This window comes from Stegostoma tigrinum, chromosome 18, assembly GCF_030684315.1.
Source record: "Stegostoma tigrinum isolate sSteTig4 chromosome 18, sSteTig4.hap1, whole genome shotgun sequence".
In the NCBI taxonomy this organism is placed as follows: domain Eukaryota; kingdom Metazoa; phylum Chordata; class Chondrichthyes; order Orectolobiformes; family Stegostomatidae; genus Stegostoma; species Stegostoma tigrinum.
The window spans coordinates 59001944-59022157 of record NC_081371.1 but is presented as its reverse complement, the minus strand read 5'-3'; the positions used below and the strand labels follow the sequence as shown (position 1 = coordinate 59022157).

General features: G+C 45.1%; 1 protein-coding gene across 4 annotated transcripts in view; it reads left to right on the top strand.

The window, feature by feature from the left end:
* Positions 1 to 20214, top strand: part of nr1h4 (nuclear receptor subfamily 1, group H, member 4) — a 109551-nt gene that overhangs the window by 43119 nt on the left and 46218 nt on the right. For all 4 annotated transcript variants that reach the window (XM_048549148.2, XM_048549149.2, XM_048549151.2 and 1 more), the window contains 2 exons: positions 5206 to 5346; positions 17501 to 17634. In XM_048549148.2, coding sequence (XP_048405105.1) covers positions 5206 to 5346; positions 17501 to 17634 — 275 coding nt within the window. The remainder of the gene's footprint in view (positions 1 to 5205; positions 5347 to 17500; positions 17635 to 20214) is intronic.

Here is a 20214-nt window from a genome sequence, read left to right as displayed (position 1 = left end):
CCCTTTGGACTGTCTGTGTAGAGTTTCCACATTCTCGCCATGTCTGTGTGGGTTTCCTCTGGGTGCTCTGGTTTCCTCCCACAGTCCAACAATCCCACAAAGATGTGCAGGTTAGGTGGATTGGCTATGGGAAATACAGGGATAGGGTGCATGTGGGTGGGATGCTCTTCAGAGGATCAGCATGGACTCGATGGGCCATATGGCCTGCCTTTACAGTGTCAGGATTCAATTAGACAATACGTCTAAATTCAATGTCTTTTCCCTGTATTACCACTTCACACCATTGGTGTTTGGAAATCAATAAACATCTACATTAACCATACTCAGAGATTGAGTTTCCAAAGCCCTCTGGGGTATAGAATTCTGAAAAATATTCTTCTTACCTCTGTCTCAAGTGGTTTCCCCCATACTGAAATTCTGCACCTTGGTTCTTCATTCCCCTCCCAGGGGAAACATCTTACCTGCACCTAGGGGCGGCCCGGTGGCTCAGCGGTTAGCGCTGCTGCCTCACCGCACCAGGGACCTGGGTTCAATCCCACCCTCAAGCAGCTGTCTGTGTGGAGTTTGCAAATTCTCCCCGTGTCTGCGTGGGTTTCCTCCCACAGTCCAAAGATGCACTGGTTAGCTCAGGTGGGCTGTGTTTAATTGCCGGTAGTTTTCTGGGATGTTTAAGTTAGGTGGGATAGACATAAGAAATGCAGGCTTAGGGGAATGGGTCTGGGTGGAATGCTCTTCAGAGGGGCAGTGTGAACTTGTTGGGCCAAATGGCCTGTTTCCACACTGTAGGGACTCTAAACGATGTGACTCTAAACGATTAAAATTTAAAGCAGTTTAAAATTTTACAACAAATCACATTTTTTTACATAACTGTCATAATTGATGGAAGAGAACCAATAATTCTCAGAGGGGTTTAACAGTTGACTTAAAAGGGATATAATCTCTTGTATTCAGGACTCATATGGTAGTGTTGATGCTTCATTAGTTAAATTGCTGGTTTGAGCCAATGAACTGCTATTCACTTCTGCTTTGTTTGCTTGTTAGCCAAGAGTTTGCTAATTTCAATAATATTAATGCATGTTGTGTTTAAAGTGTAACTATCTTCAATGTTAATCAGCACTCTCTGTAAAGGAGAGGGTTGCAGGTCACCGACTGCATCAGACAATTTAAAAAAAAAAATATCTTACATTTTTGGAGCACTTTCCACGATTTCAAGATGTTCCAAAGAGCTTTATAGCCAATGAAACACTTGGGAAGTGCAGTCACCATTGTATTATGGCCAATTTGCACACAGCATGTTCCAATAGGCACCAGAGTGATAATGATTAGGCCATTATCTGATGTTGATTGAGAGATAAATATTGGTCAATCGCTGGCAAGAACATCTGTGCTCTTTTTCAAAATGGTGATGTGGAAACTTTTACGTTCAGTTGAGAGAGCAAGGGAGCCCTCATTTGATCAACCACCTCTGAAAATGCACAATAGTTACTAAAAATCCCACTGTCCAAAAATCAGATTTGCTCCCTGAAAGAAGTGAGATCTGGATTGAAGCAGTCTCCGGTGAATCCCAAAGGGCAGAGTCAGTGAGATTCGGGCACACACAGGACCTGAATCCACTGTGACATTTTAAGAACTGGCATCACATCTCATCACCCAATACCGTTCTCCCCTACATTGCCCCACCGGATTATCTGGACGTGAAGCTATCTATTCTAATGGAATAGAGTTGGAAATCCTCTCCATGAGGGAACGTGGTCCTGGGAGGGGTAAGGTAGGGGAACTTGCAGTTAGAGTGAGGGTGACAGAGCTGTGTTAGATCTAACCCGAATCCTAACTCTAACCATAAATTTAACACTAACACGAGCCCTAAATCTAATCCTAACCCTAACCATAATCCTAACCCTAACTCTAAACCTAACCCTAACCCTAACCCTAACCTATCCCAGCTGTGTTAGACAGAATTAGATCCATTGGATCCTTCCAACTAGAACAGGAAACTTCCTGTATGTATTTTCACTAAATTGCAGCAAGTGGATCATAAGAGTGGGAGAGGGAATGGAGGGAGGGAATGGAGGGAGGGAGTGGAGGGTGGCAATGGACTTTGGGAGTGGGGATTGGGAGTGGACAATGGGAGCGGATGGTGGGAGTTGAGGGTGGGAGTAAGGCTGGGATTGGAGGGTGGGATTGGGTGTTGGGAGTGGAGCATGGGAGTTAAGGATGGGGGTGGAGGGTGGGACTACAGGGGGGGAGTGGAGGATGGGAGTGGAGGGTAGGAGTGCAGTGTGGGATTGGAGGGTGGGAGTAGTGGGTGGTGGTGGAGGGTGGGACTACAGGTTGGGAGTGAGGGTGGGAGTGGAGGTTGGGCGTGGAGGGTGGGGGTGCAGTGTGGGAGTGGAGGGTGGGAATAGTGGGTGGTGGTGGAGTTTGGGAGTGGAATATGGGTGTGAGTGGTGATTGGGAAGACAGCATACGAGTAGAGGGTGGAGTAGAGGGTGGGAGTAGGTCGTGGAACTGGAGGGTGGGAGTGAAGAGTGGGAGTGGTGGTTGGGAGTGAAGCATGCGAGTAGAGGGTGAGAGTGAGGGTGGGAGTGGAAAGCAGGAGTGAAGCGTCGATGGAGGGTGAGAGTGTGTGTGGGAGTGGAGGGTGGGAGTGAAGCGTGCAAGTGGTGGTTGGGAGTGGAGAGCATTAGGTCAGTGGTGGTTTCATTCTGTTGAGAGGCTTTGAGATCCTGGCAATGGTGTGTTGCTAACCCCAGGTCAGGTCTCAATCCTGCAAATAGTTCAAAAGAAAACACCTGGTCACCTCTCCCATCTGATGCAGGATTATCCGAAACGTGAGAAATCCAAAATCTGGCTCAGTCTTGATGCTAAGGGGGATGAAATTTGGATATTGGATCATTGCTGTATCCAAGTGTAGCTGTAGGTGATGAGGTAAAGGGCCTGAATTGGAGTTTTAACTCACAATTTTCTGACTCTGGGAATTTTTCTTCGCTGTTACTCTGCTTTTAAAGAATGAAAATTTCTCTTGAGAAGCGCAGACCAACAGCAAGGCTGCATTTAATTTTAATTTCCTTATCAAAACTGTATCTTTTGCCACCCCTGGTTCTGTTTGGCTGGTGATATATGAGGCCCTCTCTTTAAATTCCTGATGGAGGAAGGGTTGATACAATGAAGTGATTTCCTGGGCCCCTTTAGGGAACAGTTAAGAGTCAACTATGTTGGAATGGGTGAGCTTTTGTGGTGTAGTGATAATGTCCCTATCTCTGAGCCAGGAGGCTGTGTTCAAGTGCCACCTGCTCCAGAGGCATGTTTTAACCGGTTGTTTAAAAAGCATAGATTGTGGTGGGTCTCGCATAAAAGCCAGACTGGATGAGGTACACTTCCTTCCCTTTACAGCACACAATTAAAACATTGGTTAGGCCATAGCTGGAGTATTGTATGCAGTTCTGGAATCCACATTATAGGAGGCTGTGATAGTGCTGGGGAGAGTGCCGAGGGGATTTACCAGGATGTTGCCATGTAAGAGAGATTGGATAGCCTGGGATTGTTTTTCTTGGAGCTCAGGAGGCTGAGGGGGGCAATGATTGAGAAGTATAAAATTTTAAATCAGTTAGAGAAATGAGGAAAAATCTTCTACCAGAGGGTGGATCTCACTGCCTGTAAGGAAGGGAGAGGCAGAAACCATTATCACATTAAAAAGATATTTAATGCTAAGGCATGCAAGGCTACAGGCCAAGTGCTGGAAAATGGGGTTAGAATAGTGAGGTGGATGTTTTTAACTAGTGCAGACCAAAGGGGCTTTCTCTTGCTGAAAACTTCTATAGCTATGACTCAGTTGAATGTTTACTGCAACCAATACTTCAAGGTCGCTTTCACAGATACAGTCCCCAGGTTGTGAATGGGTTGTGTTCTTGGTCCATTTGTAAAGCAATTTGTACACAATTTGGAACACAATGCAGTACAAGGTAAAGAGACCATTCATAGATGTAAGGAAACTTTCACAAGTCAGATCTTTAAAACTGATATCAAATAACGTTAATACACCTCTGTATGGGACTTCATTTGTAAGACCGAGTGTTCCTAATTCAGACATTTGTAAATTTCCACCAGATTATCAAATCGTGGAGGGATTTAATCTCACATTCCCCTGAGTTATCAATCTAGTTATATCGCCACTCCATTACTATGTCCCTGTAGTACTAATAGGTTGAGATTCACAACTTACTGGATGAGCTTTAAACTTACATTGTGGATCACTATCAATTACAGGAATGGTAACCAAAAGGTTTCTCCAACACCAGTTTAACATGGGTTGCATCAAACTGAAAATCTCTGTTAGATTTCTGATCATGTTTTACTCTTGTGCCTCAGCTTCTAAGTATTTGAGTGTGTCCCAGGTTGAGTTAAGTTGGAGGGTCTTTGGCTCAGGTATGTGCCCATTCTGAGGTGTGAGATTGTAATCCAGGTCACACTCCAATGGTATTGTGTCTGCAGTAATATTCAAAGTTAAACTATCCTTTGACCAAACTTAAAAAAAGTTTAATTCCATAAAATCAACAGTCTGGTTTTCTGTTAGCCTTCTATTACATAACCACACTATTTGATTACATAACTGTCAGATACATTAGGACATTTAAGTGACTCTTGGATAGGCACACGGATGATAGCAAAATGTAGGGTATGCAGGGTAGTTTGACCTTAGACTGGGATAACAGGTCGGCACAACATTATGGGCCGAAGGGCCTGTACTGTGCTGTACTGTTCTATAAGCTTGTAATATAACTTATTAATGCTTGCTGGAAGTGTTCTATATTTACATGCAAGGATACATTCTCTGCAGCCAAAAGGACTACATCTAATCTTTGTGCCTACTGTGAATTACCTGGGAGTTCGGGGAGCCCATAATTCTTTGCTGTTGCCATAGCAAAAGAACAGCCATTCAGAGTTGACATGCTAACCAGTTAGCACACTTTTGTCCTGTAGTACAAATAGTTGTGATTGTTTAAAATTTGGCATTTTGCATTTGTCCTGGTGAGTGTGACATGGAAAGCTTCAGCAACTCACTTCTCTTTTCAACAGGGTTATTGTTTTCACTGAAGTTCAGTCTATTTCAATGAACTTCTATTGACCTGAGCAAAGGTGAACTTGTACGGACTGAGCTATACAACATGTTTCTCAAAGTTTCTTCATTTAAATATTCCCGTCTAGGATTCTTCCGTCGCAGTATCACTAAGAATGCGGTGTACAAGTGTAAGAATGGAGGGAACTGTGAGATGGACATGTACATGAGACGGAGATGCCAGGAATGCCGCCTAAGGAAGTGCAAGGAAGTAGGGATGCTGGCAGAATGTAAGTATCTTCCGTTCAACTCAAAAATCCAAACATGTCCAAAGGAATTTCTTTAGGCCAGCAATAGTCTGCATTTATGTAATACCTTTAACACAGCAAAAAATCCTACTGCATTTCAGAGGAACACAGTTGACAAAAGAAACTGATGTTTAGTGGAAGAAATGGACTTTAGGATAGGTAACAAATATCCTGGTTAAAGAGTTAGGTTTCAGGATGACTTTAAGAACATAACATTGAGATGGAGAGGTTTGTGGATGTAATTCTAGAGTGTAGGATGGAAACTAAAGGCGCATTGCCTTGGAGAGCTACCACACAGTTTTGACACAGTGTGAGAAGATATTAAAATAATTGACCAAAAATTTTATCTGTTTCTATCAATACAGTGAGGAGCTGGAGGAACAGAGCCAGTCAGGCAGCATCAGAGGAACAGGAAAGCCAACGTTTTCGACCCTTCATCAGAACTGTCCTGCTCCTCTGATGCTGCCTGACCTGCTGTGTTCCTCCAGCTCCAGTTCTTGCCACCTTCCAATTTCATCTGTTAAAATTTTTTTATCTGTCCAGGGGACATGTGTCACTAGCTGGGCCAGCATTTGTTGCCCATCCCTATTTGCCTCTTGAGAAGGCGGTGGTGAGCTGCTGTCTGTGTCCTGTTGGTAGACCAGCAATTCCCTTAGGAAGGGAATTCCAGGAGTTCGACCCAGTGATACTGAAGGGGCAGCGATAGATTTCCAAGTCAGGGTGATGGATGGTTTAGAGGAGAACTTGCAGGGGGTGGTGTTCCCAAGTACCTGCTACCTTTGTCCTTCTAGATGGAAGTGGTCATGTGTTTGGAAGGATCTTTGGTGATTTATTGCAGTGCATCTTGTAGTTGGTACACACTGCTGCTACTGAGCGTCGGTGGTGGAGGGAGTGGATGCTTGTGGATTTGGTGCCTACTAAGTGGGTTGCATTGTCCTAGACTGTGTCAAGTTTCTTGAGTGTTGTTGGAGCTGCACTCATCCAGGCAAGTGGGGAGTATTCCATCACACTCCTGACTTGTGCCTTGCAGATGGTAGACAGGCTTTGGGGAGTCAGGAGGTGAGTTGCTGCAGGATTCCTAGCTTCTGACCTGCTCCTGTAGTGACAGTTTTATATGGCTAGTCCAGTCTGTTTCTAGTCAATGGTAACCCGCCAGATGTTGGCAGTGGGAGATTCAGTCATTCTTCCAAACTCTTAGGAATGGCCTATTCTACATAATTGCTTCCTACAGAACAGTCTCCTAACTCCAAAAAAACCCCCGAAAGATCTGTGGATGCTGTAAATCATGAACAACAACAAAATTGCTGGAAAAGCCCAGCAAGTTTGGCAGCGACTGTGAAGAGAAAAACAGAGTTAAGGTTTCGGTTCCCATGCCCCTTCCTCAGAACTGAGTTTGGAAGGCTACTGGGCTTTTCCAGCAAGTTTGGTTTTGCAACTAATTCCAAAATCCAGCTTGGGTTGTTGTGCTCCCTTAAGGGCAAGGATGTATTCCCTTGGATAGTGGGGGTCAGCTGGTTGGCTCAGTTGGCTGAATGGCAATTGCATGATGCCAACAGTGCAGGTTCAATTTCCATCCTAGCTGAGATCACTTTGAACACCCTACCTTCTCAACTTCACCCTTCACCTGCAGCATGGTGCCCCTCAGGTAAATCTCCACACCTCTCTCTGTCTCTCTAATGACATTGGGACAATGTCTTTGAGCCTTTGCTTTGAGCAGGAGATCAAAACTGCATTGGGTGGTCCCAGTGTAGCTTCTCCAGTACTCTGCATAATTGCACTGAGACATCTTTACTCTTACACTCCCATCACATTGTAATAAAAATCCAACATCATTTGCCTTGCTAATTGCTTGCAGCATCTTCATGTTCACTTTCTGAGATTCATGTACAAGGTCTGTCTGAATGCAAATATTTCTCAGCCCTTCATTGTTCAAACATTATAATGATTTTCCAAAAAAATTATATCAAACCGGATAGCTTCACATAAAATAAAAGTAGTGTTGCTGCTGGAGATCTGAAGGAAAAACAGAAAGTGCTAGGGAAACTGACAGCATCTGTGGAGAAAGAAGTAGCAATAATATTTTGAGTCTGATGTGGCTCTTCTTTACAGCCAGGTTGTAAAACAGAGAGACCTAAGAGTTCAGGTACTCAATTCTTTGGAATTTGTGTCACAGGTAGACAGGGTAGTTAAGAAGATGTTTAGCACACTTGCCTTCACAGTCAAGGTGAATAGCAAGGGTCTTTTCCCTCAAGTTGGGAGTTCAAAACGAGGGGACATATTTTTAAGGTGAGAGGAGGAAGTTTTACAAAAGACGTGCAATGTTTTTACACAGAGAGTAGTTTGTGTGGAATGAACTTCCAGAGGAAGTGGTGGATGCAGGTAAAGTTACAGCATTTAAAGGACATTTGGAGAAGCACATGAATAGGGAAAGGTTTGGAGGGATATGGGCCAGGAGCAGGCAGGTGGGACTAGTTTAGTTTGGGATTATGGTCAGCACGGATGCTTTGGATATGCCTTATGACTCCACAAGGTTAACTCCATTCCTTTCCCACAGCTGCTGCCAGACCTGCGGTTTTGCCAGCACTTTCTGTGGATAACTTCACAATGTCCCCCATTTTATCCATCTGCCACATGTGTGCACACCCTCACAACCTGTCTCTATCTCACTGTAGCCTCCTTGCATTGTCTTGATATCTAACTGTCGGGGGAGGGTGACGCTGTCAGAACATACATTACACCCAATACATGAAAATATCAGTGAACATATAGGGCAGAATCATATCGGGATCATTTTCTGACTTTAAACTCCACCTTTTTTATTAAAATAAGCTTTTGTGCTTGACAATTGCCCATAACTCATACAGAAAGTGTGTGTCTAGATTGATTCAATCGTGCTGCTCCCTCTGTATACTGAGATTAGCAAATATCATTCTTCTCCCCTCCTGGGAGATGAGTAAAATACAGCCCTTGAGTTGAAAGCTCTGACAGGGACCACCCCTTCCTCCGTCGTTCTGAAATGACATTTCGTTAAAAGCTTCGGAGAGTCAAGATTTAATTCCCAGCAAAGCCAAAAGGTCAGGCTTAAGCAGAAGGTGCAAGCGAGGTTACACTAAAGGACATGTCAAATTGTGATGAGTGAGATGGTGCTATTCCAGGCTCTGAGTAATGGAAACATTAAGCTCCAAGCTGGGCTGCTCAAATTGCTCATGAATTGAACATCACTGTTATTTATAAATATTGTACAGACTTGACTATTTCAGCAGCCCCTGTGTGGCTGGCCACCCACATTCCACCACCCAAAAAACCAGCTGGAAACATTCTCCCTGCCTTCCAATTCACACCAATACCCCACTATCTCACTGAACTTCTTTAGCTGCCCATGAAACAGGCTGCTAATGTTAAAATGCTCTTCCTCACTGTCTAACTCCTTCCCGGCCTTCCCCTCCCAGTCTCTGTGACCGCCTCTAGAATCCTCACCTTCCCGACATGTCTGCAACTTTCTGATCCTGACCTTCTTAAACATCCTTACTATCCATCGCTCCCTCATTGGGGATAACTGAGCCCTAAGCTCTGGAATTCTCTCCCTAAACCTTCAGCCTCTCTCCCCCATTCAATCTCCCCTTACAACAAGCTTTCGCTCACCTGCCCTTGGGCTCAGTATCAAAATTCCATTCACTCCTGTGAATATGTTTAGTTCATCAAAGGTATCGTATAAATGCCAGTTGTTACTCCCTGCAGCTTTAATTGCGTTGTTTTATTTGTCCGCGCGATGTGAGTGTCACAGGCATTTGTTGTCCATCTTCCATTGCCCCTCAAACAAAGTGCCTTGTTGAACCACTGCAGAGGGTGGGTAAGATGTGGATCTGGAGTCACATGTAGGCCAGGCCAGGTGAGGATGGCAGATTTCCCTCCCTAAAGGCCACCAGTAATCCAGGGGGATTTGTACAGCAATCGACAGTAGTTATCCTGGTCACTATTATTGAGATGAGATTTTGATTCCTGATTCATGAATTGAATTTAAATTCCATCCATTGCCATATTGAGCTGTGAACCGTGTCCCTAGAGCATCAGCTTGGCATTCTGGATTGGTAGTCCAGTGGCATTGCCGGTACAAGGTAGAAATGTATGAGGTTACCCACATTGGTTGGAGGAATGGATGTGTACATTATTTATTAAATGGTAAGAGATTGGCAAGGGGAAATGGGCCAATAGACCCAGGTGCTGTTATTGATAAGTGACTGAAGGCTAACAGACAGTGGCTCATAGCCATTAGGAAAGCAAATAGAAATTTAGCCTTTGTTGCAAGAGAATATGTGTATAGGAGTAGCAAAGTCTTGCCTTAATTGTACAGGAGTTTAGTTAGTCCCCACCTGGAATATTGTACATAGTTTTAGAACATAGAACATAGAACAGTACAGCACAGAACAGGCCCTTCAGCCCACAATGTTGTGCCGACCATTGATCCTCATGTATGCACCCTCAAATTTCTGTGACCATATACATGTCCAGCAGTCTCTTAAATGACCCCAATGACCTTGCTTCCACAACTGCTGCTGGCAACGCATTCCATGCTCTCACAACTCTCTGCGTAAAGAACCTGCCTCTGACATCCCCTCGATACTTTCCACCAACCAGCTTAAAACTATGACCCCTCGTGCTAGCCATTTCTGCCCTGGGAAATAGTCTCTGGCTATCAACTCTATCTATGCCTCTCATTATCTTGTATACCTCAATTAGGTCCCCTCTCCTCCTCCTTTTCTCCAATGAAAAGAGACCGAGCTCAGTCAACCTCTCTTCATAAGATAAGCCCTCCAGTCCAGGCAGCATCCTGGTAAACCTCCTCTGAACCCTCTCCAAAGCATCCACATCTTTCCTGTAATAGGGCGCCCAGAACTGGACGCAGTATTCCAAGTGCGGTCTAACCAAAGTTTTATAGAGCTGCAACAAGATCTCACGACTCTTAAACTCAATCCCCCTGTTAATGAAAGCCAAAACACCATATGCTTTCTTAACAACCCTGTCCACTTGGGTGGCCATTTTAAGGGATCTATGTATCTGCACACCAAGATCCCTCTGTTCCTCCACGCTGCCAAGAATCCTATCCTTAATCCTGTACTCAGCTTTCAAATTCGACCTTCCAAAATGCATCAACTCGCATTTATCCAGGTTGAACTCCATCTGCCACCTCTCAGCCCATCTCTGCATCCTGTCAATGTCCCGCTGCAGCCTACAACAGCCCTCTACACTGTCAACGACACCTCCGACCTTTGTGTCGTCTGCAAACTTGCTGACCCATCCTTCAATCCCCTCATCCAAGTCATTAATAAAAATTACAAACAGTAGAGGCCCAAGGACAGAGCCCTGTGGAACCCCACTCACCACTGACTTCCAGGCAGAATATTTTCCTTCTACTACCACTCGCTGTCTTCTGTTGGCCAGCCAATTCTGTATCCAAGCAGCTAAGTTCCCCTGTATCCCATTCCTCCTGACCTTCTGAATGAGCCTACCATGGGGAACCTTATCAAATGCCTTACTGAAGTCCATATACACCACATCCACAGCTCGACCCTCATCAACTTTTCTAGTCACATCCTCAAAAAACTCGATAAGGTTTATAAGGCATGACCTACCCCTCACAAAGCCGTGTTGACTGTATTTGATCAAGCCATGCTCTTCCAGATGGTCATAAATCTTATCCCTCAGAATCCTTTCTAACACCTTGCAGACGACAGACGTGAGACTTACTGGTCTATAATTGCCGGGGATTTCCCTATTTCCTTTCTTGAAGAGAGGAATTACATTTGCCTCTCTCCAGTCCTCAGGTACAACTCCAGTGGAGAGCGAGGATGCAAAGATCTTCGCTAGTGGCGAAGCAATTGCATTTCTCGCTTCCCAAAGCAGCCGAGGACAAATCTGGTCCGGGCCTGGCGACTTGTCAATCTTAATGTTTGACAAAATTTTCAGCACATCAGCTTCCTCTATCTCTATCCATTCCAGCATGCACACCTGCTCTTCAAAGGTTTCATTCACTACAAAGTTTGTTTCTTTCGTAAAGACAGAAGCAAAAAACTCATTTAGGGCTTCCCCTACCTCCTCAGGCTCCACACACAAGTTCCCTATGCTATCCCTGATCGGCCCTACTCTTTCTTTGATCATTCTCTTATTCCTCACGTAAGTGTAAAATGCCTTTGTGTTTTCCCGGATTCCTTCTGCCAAGCCTTTCTCGTGCCCCCTCCTGGCTCTCCTCAGACTATTTTTGAGCTCCTTCCTTGCCTGCGTGTAATCCTCTCTAGCTGAACTTGACCCTAGCTTCCTCCACCTTATGTAAGCTACCTTCTTCCTTTTCACAAGAAGCTCCACCGCTCTCGTCATCCAAGGTTCCTTTATCTTACCCCTTCTTGCCTGTCTCAGAGGGACATATTTACTCATCACGCGCAACAAGTGTTCCTTAAACAGTCTCCACATGTCTATAGTTCCCTTACCATGGAACAACTGCTCCCAGTCCATGCTTCCTAACTCATGTCTAATCTCATCATAGTTTCCTCTTCCCCAATTAAATATCCTCCCATTTTGCCTAATCCTCTCCTTCTCCATAGCTATGTAGAATGTGAGGCAGTTATGGTCACTATCACCAAAATGCTCTCCCACCACAAGATCTGAAACCTGCCCCGGCTCGTTTCCGAGCACCAAGTCTAGAATGGCCTCTCCCCTCGTCGGCCTGTCAACGTATTGCGTTAGGAAACCCTCCTGAACACACCTTACAAAAACAGCTCCATTCAAATCTTCTGCTCGAAGGAGGTTCCAATCAATATTAGGAAAGTTAAAGTCACCCATTACAACAACCCTACTGCGTGCACACTTTTCCAAAATCTGTCGACCTATGCTTTCTTCAATCTCCCTGCTGCTATTGGGGGGCCTGCAGTAAACCCCTAACGAGGTGACTACTCCCTTGCTGTTCCTAATTTCCACCCATACTGACTCAGTAGGCAGATCTTCCTCGACAATGGAAGCTTCTGTAGCTGTGATACCCTCTCTGATTAGTAGTGCTACACCCCCTCCTCTTTTTCCCCCCTCCCTATTCTTTTTAAATGTTCTAAACCCTGGAAGATCCAGCAACCATTCCTGCCCATGAGAAACCCATGTCTCTGTTATGGCCACAACATCATAGCACCAGGTACTGATCCATGCTCTAAGTTCATCACTTTTATTCCTGATACTCCTTGCATTAAAGCAAACACACTTTAACCGATCCCTTGGTTCCTTCCCAGTAAAATCCTTCCCACTAGCTGGTCTACCTCTTGCTTTTGGTTGCCTTATCTCAGGAAGGGTATAATTTCCATAAGAGAGAGTGTAATGAAGGTTCACCAGACTTGTTCCCGGGGTAGGGGGACTGACCTGTGGAGAGGAATTAGCCAAACTGGGCCTTTTATTCCCTAAATTTTCAAAAAAATGAGGGGTAATTTCATTCAAGTCTAAAAAATACTTAAAGGAATGGAAAGGGTATCATTCACAGAAACCCAACTGTGTGGAAACAGGTCCTTCAGCCCAACAAGTACATGCTGACCCTCAGAGCATCCCAACCAGACCCATCCCTATAGCCCACCTATTCTACACATCCCTGAACACTATGGGACAATTTAGCATAGCCAATCCAACTAGCCTGCACATCTTTGGACTGTGGGAGGAGACCCATGCAGGCTCGGGGAGAATGTCCAAACTCACACAGACAGTCGCCTGAGGGTGGAATCAAACCCAGGTCCCTGGTGCTGTGAGGTAGCAGCACTGACCGCTGAGCCACTGTGCCGTCCTGTGGGTGCAGGTAGGATGTTTCCCCTGGGAGGGGAATTAAGAACCAAGGTGCAGAAATTCAGTATGGGGGAAACCACTTGAGACAGAGGTAAGGAGAATATTTTTCAACTGGAGGGTGGTGAAACTTTGGAATTCTATACCCCAGAGGGCTTTGGAAACTCAGTCTCTGAGCATGGTTAATGTAGATGTTTATTGATTTCCAAACACCAATGGTGTAAACTGATAATACAGGGAAAAGACATTGAATTTAGACACATTGTCTAATTGAATCCTGACAGTGTAAAGGCAGGCCATGTGGCCCATCAATTTCATGCTGACCCTCTGAAGAGCATCCCAGCCACATGCACCCTATCCCTGTAGACCTGCATTTCCCGTGACCAATCCACCTAACCTGCACATCTTTGTGGGATTGTTAGAGGGAACTGGAGCTCCCAGAGGAAGCCCACACAGACACAGGGAGAATGTGCAAACTCCACACAGACAGTAACCTTAGGGTGGAATTGAAGCCAGGCCCCAGGTGCGGTGAAGCAACAGTGTGAACCACTGAGCCACCGTGCTGCCCTAATACTGGAGTAGGCTTGATTGGCTTAATGGCCTACTCCTGCTCATATGCTTCTATGTTCCCCCCACTGTGCCACCAAAACCCCATCAGAGTTAACAGGATTAAAGTGTGTATGTTATGTAGGAATTTTTAGCAAAGATTGGTAGAATTTCTATTGCAGTGTTATTTCGATGGGTGCAGTGGAGGAGGAGGCAAGGATTTCAAAGTGTTCTTGTGATTGGTCCTCAATAGCACAACATGAAGAAACGGTCTCTTTACTGACAGCTACCTGATCCGAGGCAGGGTTTTGGGAGGAGTGATACATTTTAAAAGCAAAATTTGGAATGGGTTCCAATATCCTTGCTGAGAGGTTTGCTCGTGCGGTTGGGGAGGTTTTAAACTAATTTGGATAGAGGATCGGGCACAGTGGAGAAGTTGGGAGCACGGTCCAATCAGATGTAGGAGGAATGTTACGACAGTCCAGTAGGTGGAAAAAGAGTGGGCAGGATCAAGCACATGGGAGAACAGGAAAGATATATTGCATTTATTTGAATGTAAGGAGTGTGACTGGTAAAGTGGATTCGCTACAACATTGAACAGCCCGTGGGAAAATGATACAATCACAGAGATATGTTGAAGAAAGGACAGGGCTGGCAGCTCAATATTCCAGGGTGTAGGTGTTTTAGGTGTGACAGGGGCTTGCTGAAGCAAGAGAAATGAGGGCATTGCATTATCGACCTCACCTGTGTTTACAGAGGAGAAAGACATTGTAGCCGGGGATTTCACTTGGGATGGTGGGGTTCTAGAACACATGAAGATTGATAAGGAGGAGGTATCAGATATCTTAATGGGCAGACAGGTGCATGAATCCCCAGAGCCTGATGAGGTGTATCCTAGGCTGCTATGGCAGGTGTGGGAGGGTGTTGCTGGGGCCCTGGCGGAGATATTTAATACTTTGCTGGTCACAGGTGAAGTGCCAGAAGACTGGAGGACAGCTAATGTGGTTCCTTTGTTCAAAAAAGGGGTTAGGATAGGCCGGGTAATTACTGAGCAGTTAGTCTGAGATTAGCAGTAGGGAAATTATTGGGAAAATATTCTGAAGGACAGGATTAATCATTACTCGGGAAGGTAGGGATTGATCAGGGATAGTCAGCACAGATTTTTCAGAGGGAGATTCTGTCTGACTAATTTAATTGAGTTTTTGAAAAGGGGACAAAATATATTGATGAGGGTAGCGCAGTTGATGTTGTTTACATGGAATTTGGATAAGGCCTTTGAGAAGGTCCCACATGGAAGGCTGGTCCAAAGGGTAAGATCCCATGGGATCCAAGGCAGGTCGGCAAAGTGGATCCAAAACTGGCTTTCAAATAGGAGGCAAAGAGTGATGGTGGGGGAATGTTTTTGTGACTGGATGCCTGTGACCGGCGGTGTACCACAGGGATCGGTGCTGGGACCCTTACTGTGTTGTGTACATTAACAACTTGGGTGTGAATGCGGAAGGTTTAATTAGTAAGTTTGCAGATGATGTGAAAATAAGTGAGTGTTGTTGATAGTGAGGAAGATGGTGTCAGGCTACAGTCTGACATTGATCAGAACACTTGGGCAGAACAATGGCAGGATTTTAATCCTGGTTAAGGTGAGGTGATACATTTTGGGAGGTCTAATAAGGGAAAGATATACACAATGATGTTAGGTCCCTAGGGAGTACTGTGGAACAAAGGGACCTTGGTGTACAAGCCCATAGATCCCTGAATAAAGTGCTTATCTTCAATACCCAGGGCATAGAGTACAGGAGTAAGGAAGTTTCGTTACAACTTTATAAAACTTTGGTTAGACCACAGATGCAGTTCTGATTGCCACACTATCAAGCGGAAATGATTGCATTGGAGAGGATGTAGAAGTGATTTAGCAGGATGTTGCCTGAGATGTAAAGTCTCAGTTATGAGGAGAGACTGGAAGGGCTGGGTTGGTTTTCCCTGCAACAGAGAAGGGATCTGATTGAGGAATAGTAAATTATGAGAGGTATAGACATAGTTGATTGAAAGAATCTCTTCCCAATGGCTGATGAGTCTTAGACCAGACGGCATAAGTTTAAGGTGAGGAGCAAGTAGTTTAGAGGCGATCTGAGAAAGAGGTCTCTCACCCAGAGGGTGGTAGAATATTGAGCGTGCTGCCTGATAGGGTGCTGGACGCAGCTACACTCACAACATTTAAGCAGCTTCTGGACGAGCTCTTAAAATACCAGAGCATAGTGGGTTATGGAGTAAATGCAGGTAAATGGGATTGGATTAGTGTGAAACAAAAGCAGAAGTTACTGTAAAAGCTCAGCAGCTCTGGCAGCATCTATGAAGAGAAATCAGAGGTGACATTTCGGGTCCAGTGACCCTTCCTCAGAACCCGGCCCAAAACGTTAACTCCATTTTCTCTTCACAGATGCTGCCAGAGCTGCTGAGCTTTTACAGCAACTTCTGCTTTTGTTTCTGATTTATAGTACCCGCAGTTCTTTCGGTTTTTACTTGGTGTAGTTTGATGTTTGTTGGTCAACATAGACATGATGGGCTGAAAAGCCTCTTTCTTTGCTGTGTGACCCTATGACTCAATAGCATTTATATAGCACCATACTAAGATGTATCAAGTCTTTTTTGCAAGAGTATGATCAGACAATTGAGCCACGGAAAGGAGATAGTAGGACAGTTGAACAAAAACCCTGATCAAAGTAGTAGGTTTTAAGGAGAAGTGAAATTCAACCCCTGCAGTGTGGAAGCAGGTTATTCAGCCCTTCAAGTCCATGCTGACCCTCTGAAAAGTATCCCATCCACCTTCCATAGCTAAACCACCTAGCCTGCACACTATGGGCAATTTAGCATGGTCAATCCACCCTGACCTGCACATCTTTGGACTGTGGGACGAAACCCACATGGACACGGGGAGAATGGGCAAACTCTACACAGACTGTTGCCTGAGACTGGGGTCGAACCCGGGTTCCTGGCTCTGTGAGGCAGCAGTCCTAACCACTGAGCCACCATGTTTAGGAGGAAATTCCAGGCAGCTGAAGGCATGGTCACAAATTGACTGATGGGCCTACCAATCAGAGCCCATTTCCCTACTGAACAATATCCCCATTTCCTGCAGTGTAATTTGTTGATCCATTTGTGACTGGTATTCTGGTGATTCTCCCCTCAAAAAGGTCAAGAAGGCTTGGTAGAATATTGCTTCATTTACAGCAACGCTCACAGCTGGGGTAAGTTCGAGAGGCCAGATTTAGATGAATGCGGAGATCTCAGAGGGTGCTAGGCTCGGAGGAAGTGACAGAGATATGGATGATAGATAGTAGGAACTGCAGATGCTGGAGAATCTGAGATAACAAGGTGTAGAGCTGGATGAATACTGCAGGCCAAGCAGCATCAGAGGAGTAGGAAAGCTGACGTTTAGGGTCTAGACCCTTCTTCATTTTCTGGAGCATCAGAGGATGTGGGGTGAACTTATTTAAAAGTCATGTGGATGAGAACATGAATAGGAAGGGTTTAGAGGGATATGGGTCAAATGGTGGCAAATGGGACTAGATTAAAACATAGCATATCCTATCAGTACTGATAGCTCTACAGCTCATTATATCAGAGATATGAATGAGTCAGGTCTCACTAGAGATTTAAAAACAAGGATGATCTTTTAAAAATTGAAGTGTTGGTGATGTTTGGGCTCTAATGCACTGGGGGCATTCAATCATATCTATAAATCTTCGCTGTGAAGCCAATCTAATGTTACAACATGTTTTTCTGCTTCCAGGTCTATTAACAGAAATTCAATGTAAATCAAAGAGACTAAGGAAAGCCCCAACACTTCGTTCTGTACAGCCCAGCCAAGAGACATTTGATGGAATCGATTCCAAACAAATCACTTCCACCACACGACACAACAAAGTAAAAATGTTCATCATTTTTTTCCTGCGTAACGCGCCATTCAGATCACATTTCCCCAAGAAAGTGTCCTGAATTGTCCTGGTTTCTGAAAGGGATGGCATTATCCTGGACAGGGGGCAAGGGTCACAGAACTACCAGCAGCAGGTGGCACAGCGATGAGGGAGGACACCAAGCAGGGCAGTCGAACAACCGCTATTTGGGAAATAGAGGGTCTTTGGGCCCGTGTGAAAAAGGAGAGATCGACAAAGCATTTCCTTAACCAGCTATAAAACGTGGGAACCCGAAGAACTGTGAATGCTGGAAATCAGAAACAAGAACAGAGATTGCTGGAAAAGCTCAACAGACCTGGCAGCATCTGTGGAGAGAAAGCAGAGCTAATGGTTTGGATACATAGGCCTTTCTTCAAAACTAATTGTAACTCGGAAAAAGTTGGTATCTGTGCTGAAGATGTGGTGGAGCTTGGTGGGGTAGGAGTAGACAATAGATAGAGAGGGAGCCCAGAGAGGGAGAAAAACAGCTGGGCAGACAAAGGAATTGGGTAGGTTCTGACCAAGTGCCTTTCTCTCAGTCTGGGCTCCATCTCCACCTATCATTTGCTCCCCTCCCCCTACGCCTTCTCCAGCATATATACCAACTCTTTCCAATCAGTTCTGAAGAAGGGCCACTGCCTGGACTGTTGTGTTCCACCAGCTCCACACTGTACTAACTCTGATTCCAGCATTGGCAGTTGTTGCTGTCATTCAATCAGAAATGTTAACTCTGCTTTCCCTCCCCAGATGCTGCTAGCCCCTTTGGGTTTTACAAGCAACTTTCTGTGTGTTTCTTATAAACTGGAAGCTTAATTCACTTTTGGAATACTGCATTCAATTCTGGCATCCCTACCATAGGAAAGATATTGTTACATTTGAAAGGACTCAGAGAAGATTTACAAGGATGTTGCCAAGGTTTGGAGGGTTTGAGCTATAGGGAGAGGTTGAATAGGCTGGGGTTTTTATCCCAGGAGCATCGGAGGCTGAGAGGTTACCTTCTAGAGGTTTATAAAATGATGAGGAGAATGGATAGGATGAATAGTCAAGGTCTTTTCCCAGGATAAGGGAGTCCAAAACTAGAGAGTACAGGTTTAAGGCAAGTGTGAAAAGATTTAAAAGGGACCTAAGGTACAACCTTTTCACACAGAGGGTGGTGAGTGTATGGAATGAGCTGCCAGAGGAAGCGGTGGAGGCTGGTACAATTACAGCATTTAGAAGGCAACTGGATTGGCATGTGAATGGGAAGGGTTTAGAGGGGTGTGGGCCAAATGCTGACAAATGGGACTAGATTAATGTAGGATATCCCATCAGCATGGATGAATTGGGCCGAAGGGTCTGTTTCCATGCTACACAGCTCTATGATTCAGTACAGCAGTTTCCCAGGTAACCTTAAAGACCTGATGTCAGTGGAATTTCCTTCTTTGTGATCTTCAGGCTATCCATGTGTTTAAACCTTGTGGTATGCACTGGAGCATAAGAAACTATAGCAGGCTTGCACCATCAACTTGACAAGCCTATTCCATTAGTCAGTGCATTGTGACTGACCAGCTTCAGCTCTGCTTTTCTGCATGGTCCCTGTGTCCGTTCATTCCCCCAAGAGATCAAACTTCTATCCCAGCTGTGGGTATGTTTAACAATCAAGTTTTCAGGGCCTTTTGAGGTCGAGAATTTCAAAGGTTGACAACTCTCTCTGAGTCAAAAAACCTCTGGTTTGAAATGGTTGGGGCCTCAACCACAGCCTGTGGCCATGTGCTCTATACCAGTCTGATGTACAGGAGATCACAAAATGCTCTGCTGAGTCCCAGAGAATTCGGAGAAAGTGGATGCCCAGTGTCTTGTTGTGATTGGAACTTCCCACAAGCCTGGTCCAATGGTGTGTGTGTCTGTGTGTGTGTGTGTGTGTGTGTGTGTGCGCGCGCATGTTCATTTGTCTGTGTGTGTGTGTGTGACTGTGTGTGTGTGTGTGTGTGTGTGTGTGTGTGTGTGTGTGTGTGAGGGGTGGCATGGAGGACAGAGTGCTTATCTGGGAGCAGGAGGGCAGAGCCAACTTTGGTAACTGAGTGTGTATAGGTCATTGTACAAGTGGAGATTAGGAGCAGATGACCGGGGAAAGGCTAAACAGGACAGCAAAGTTAATGGAACTATTGTCAAATTTCAGTCAACTCTCATCTGGTTCCTTTAGGGAAGGAAATTTGCTGTCCTTACCTGGTCGGGCCCACATGTGACTCCAGACCCACAGCAGTGTGGATGATTCTTGACTGCCCTCTGAGAAAACAGAGAAAACCACCCAGTTCAAGCTTTAGTCAGGATGGCGACAAATTCCAGTAATACCCACGCCCATGGCAGAACAAAGAGAAACAGAAATTGCTGGAGAAACTCGGTGGGTCTGGCAGTATCTATGGAGAGGAAAAAGCAGAGTTAATGTTTGGGGTCCAAAGACCGTCCTTCAGACCAAAGAAAGATAAATATTTACCAGGTTAACAACTTTTGACAGGGCTACATAACCAATTCTTGATGTTGGTCAGTCCTGGTCATCACTTGTTAAACTTCC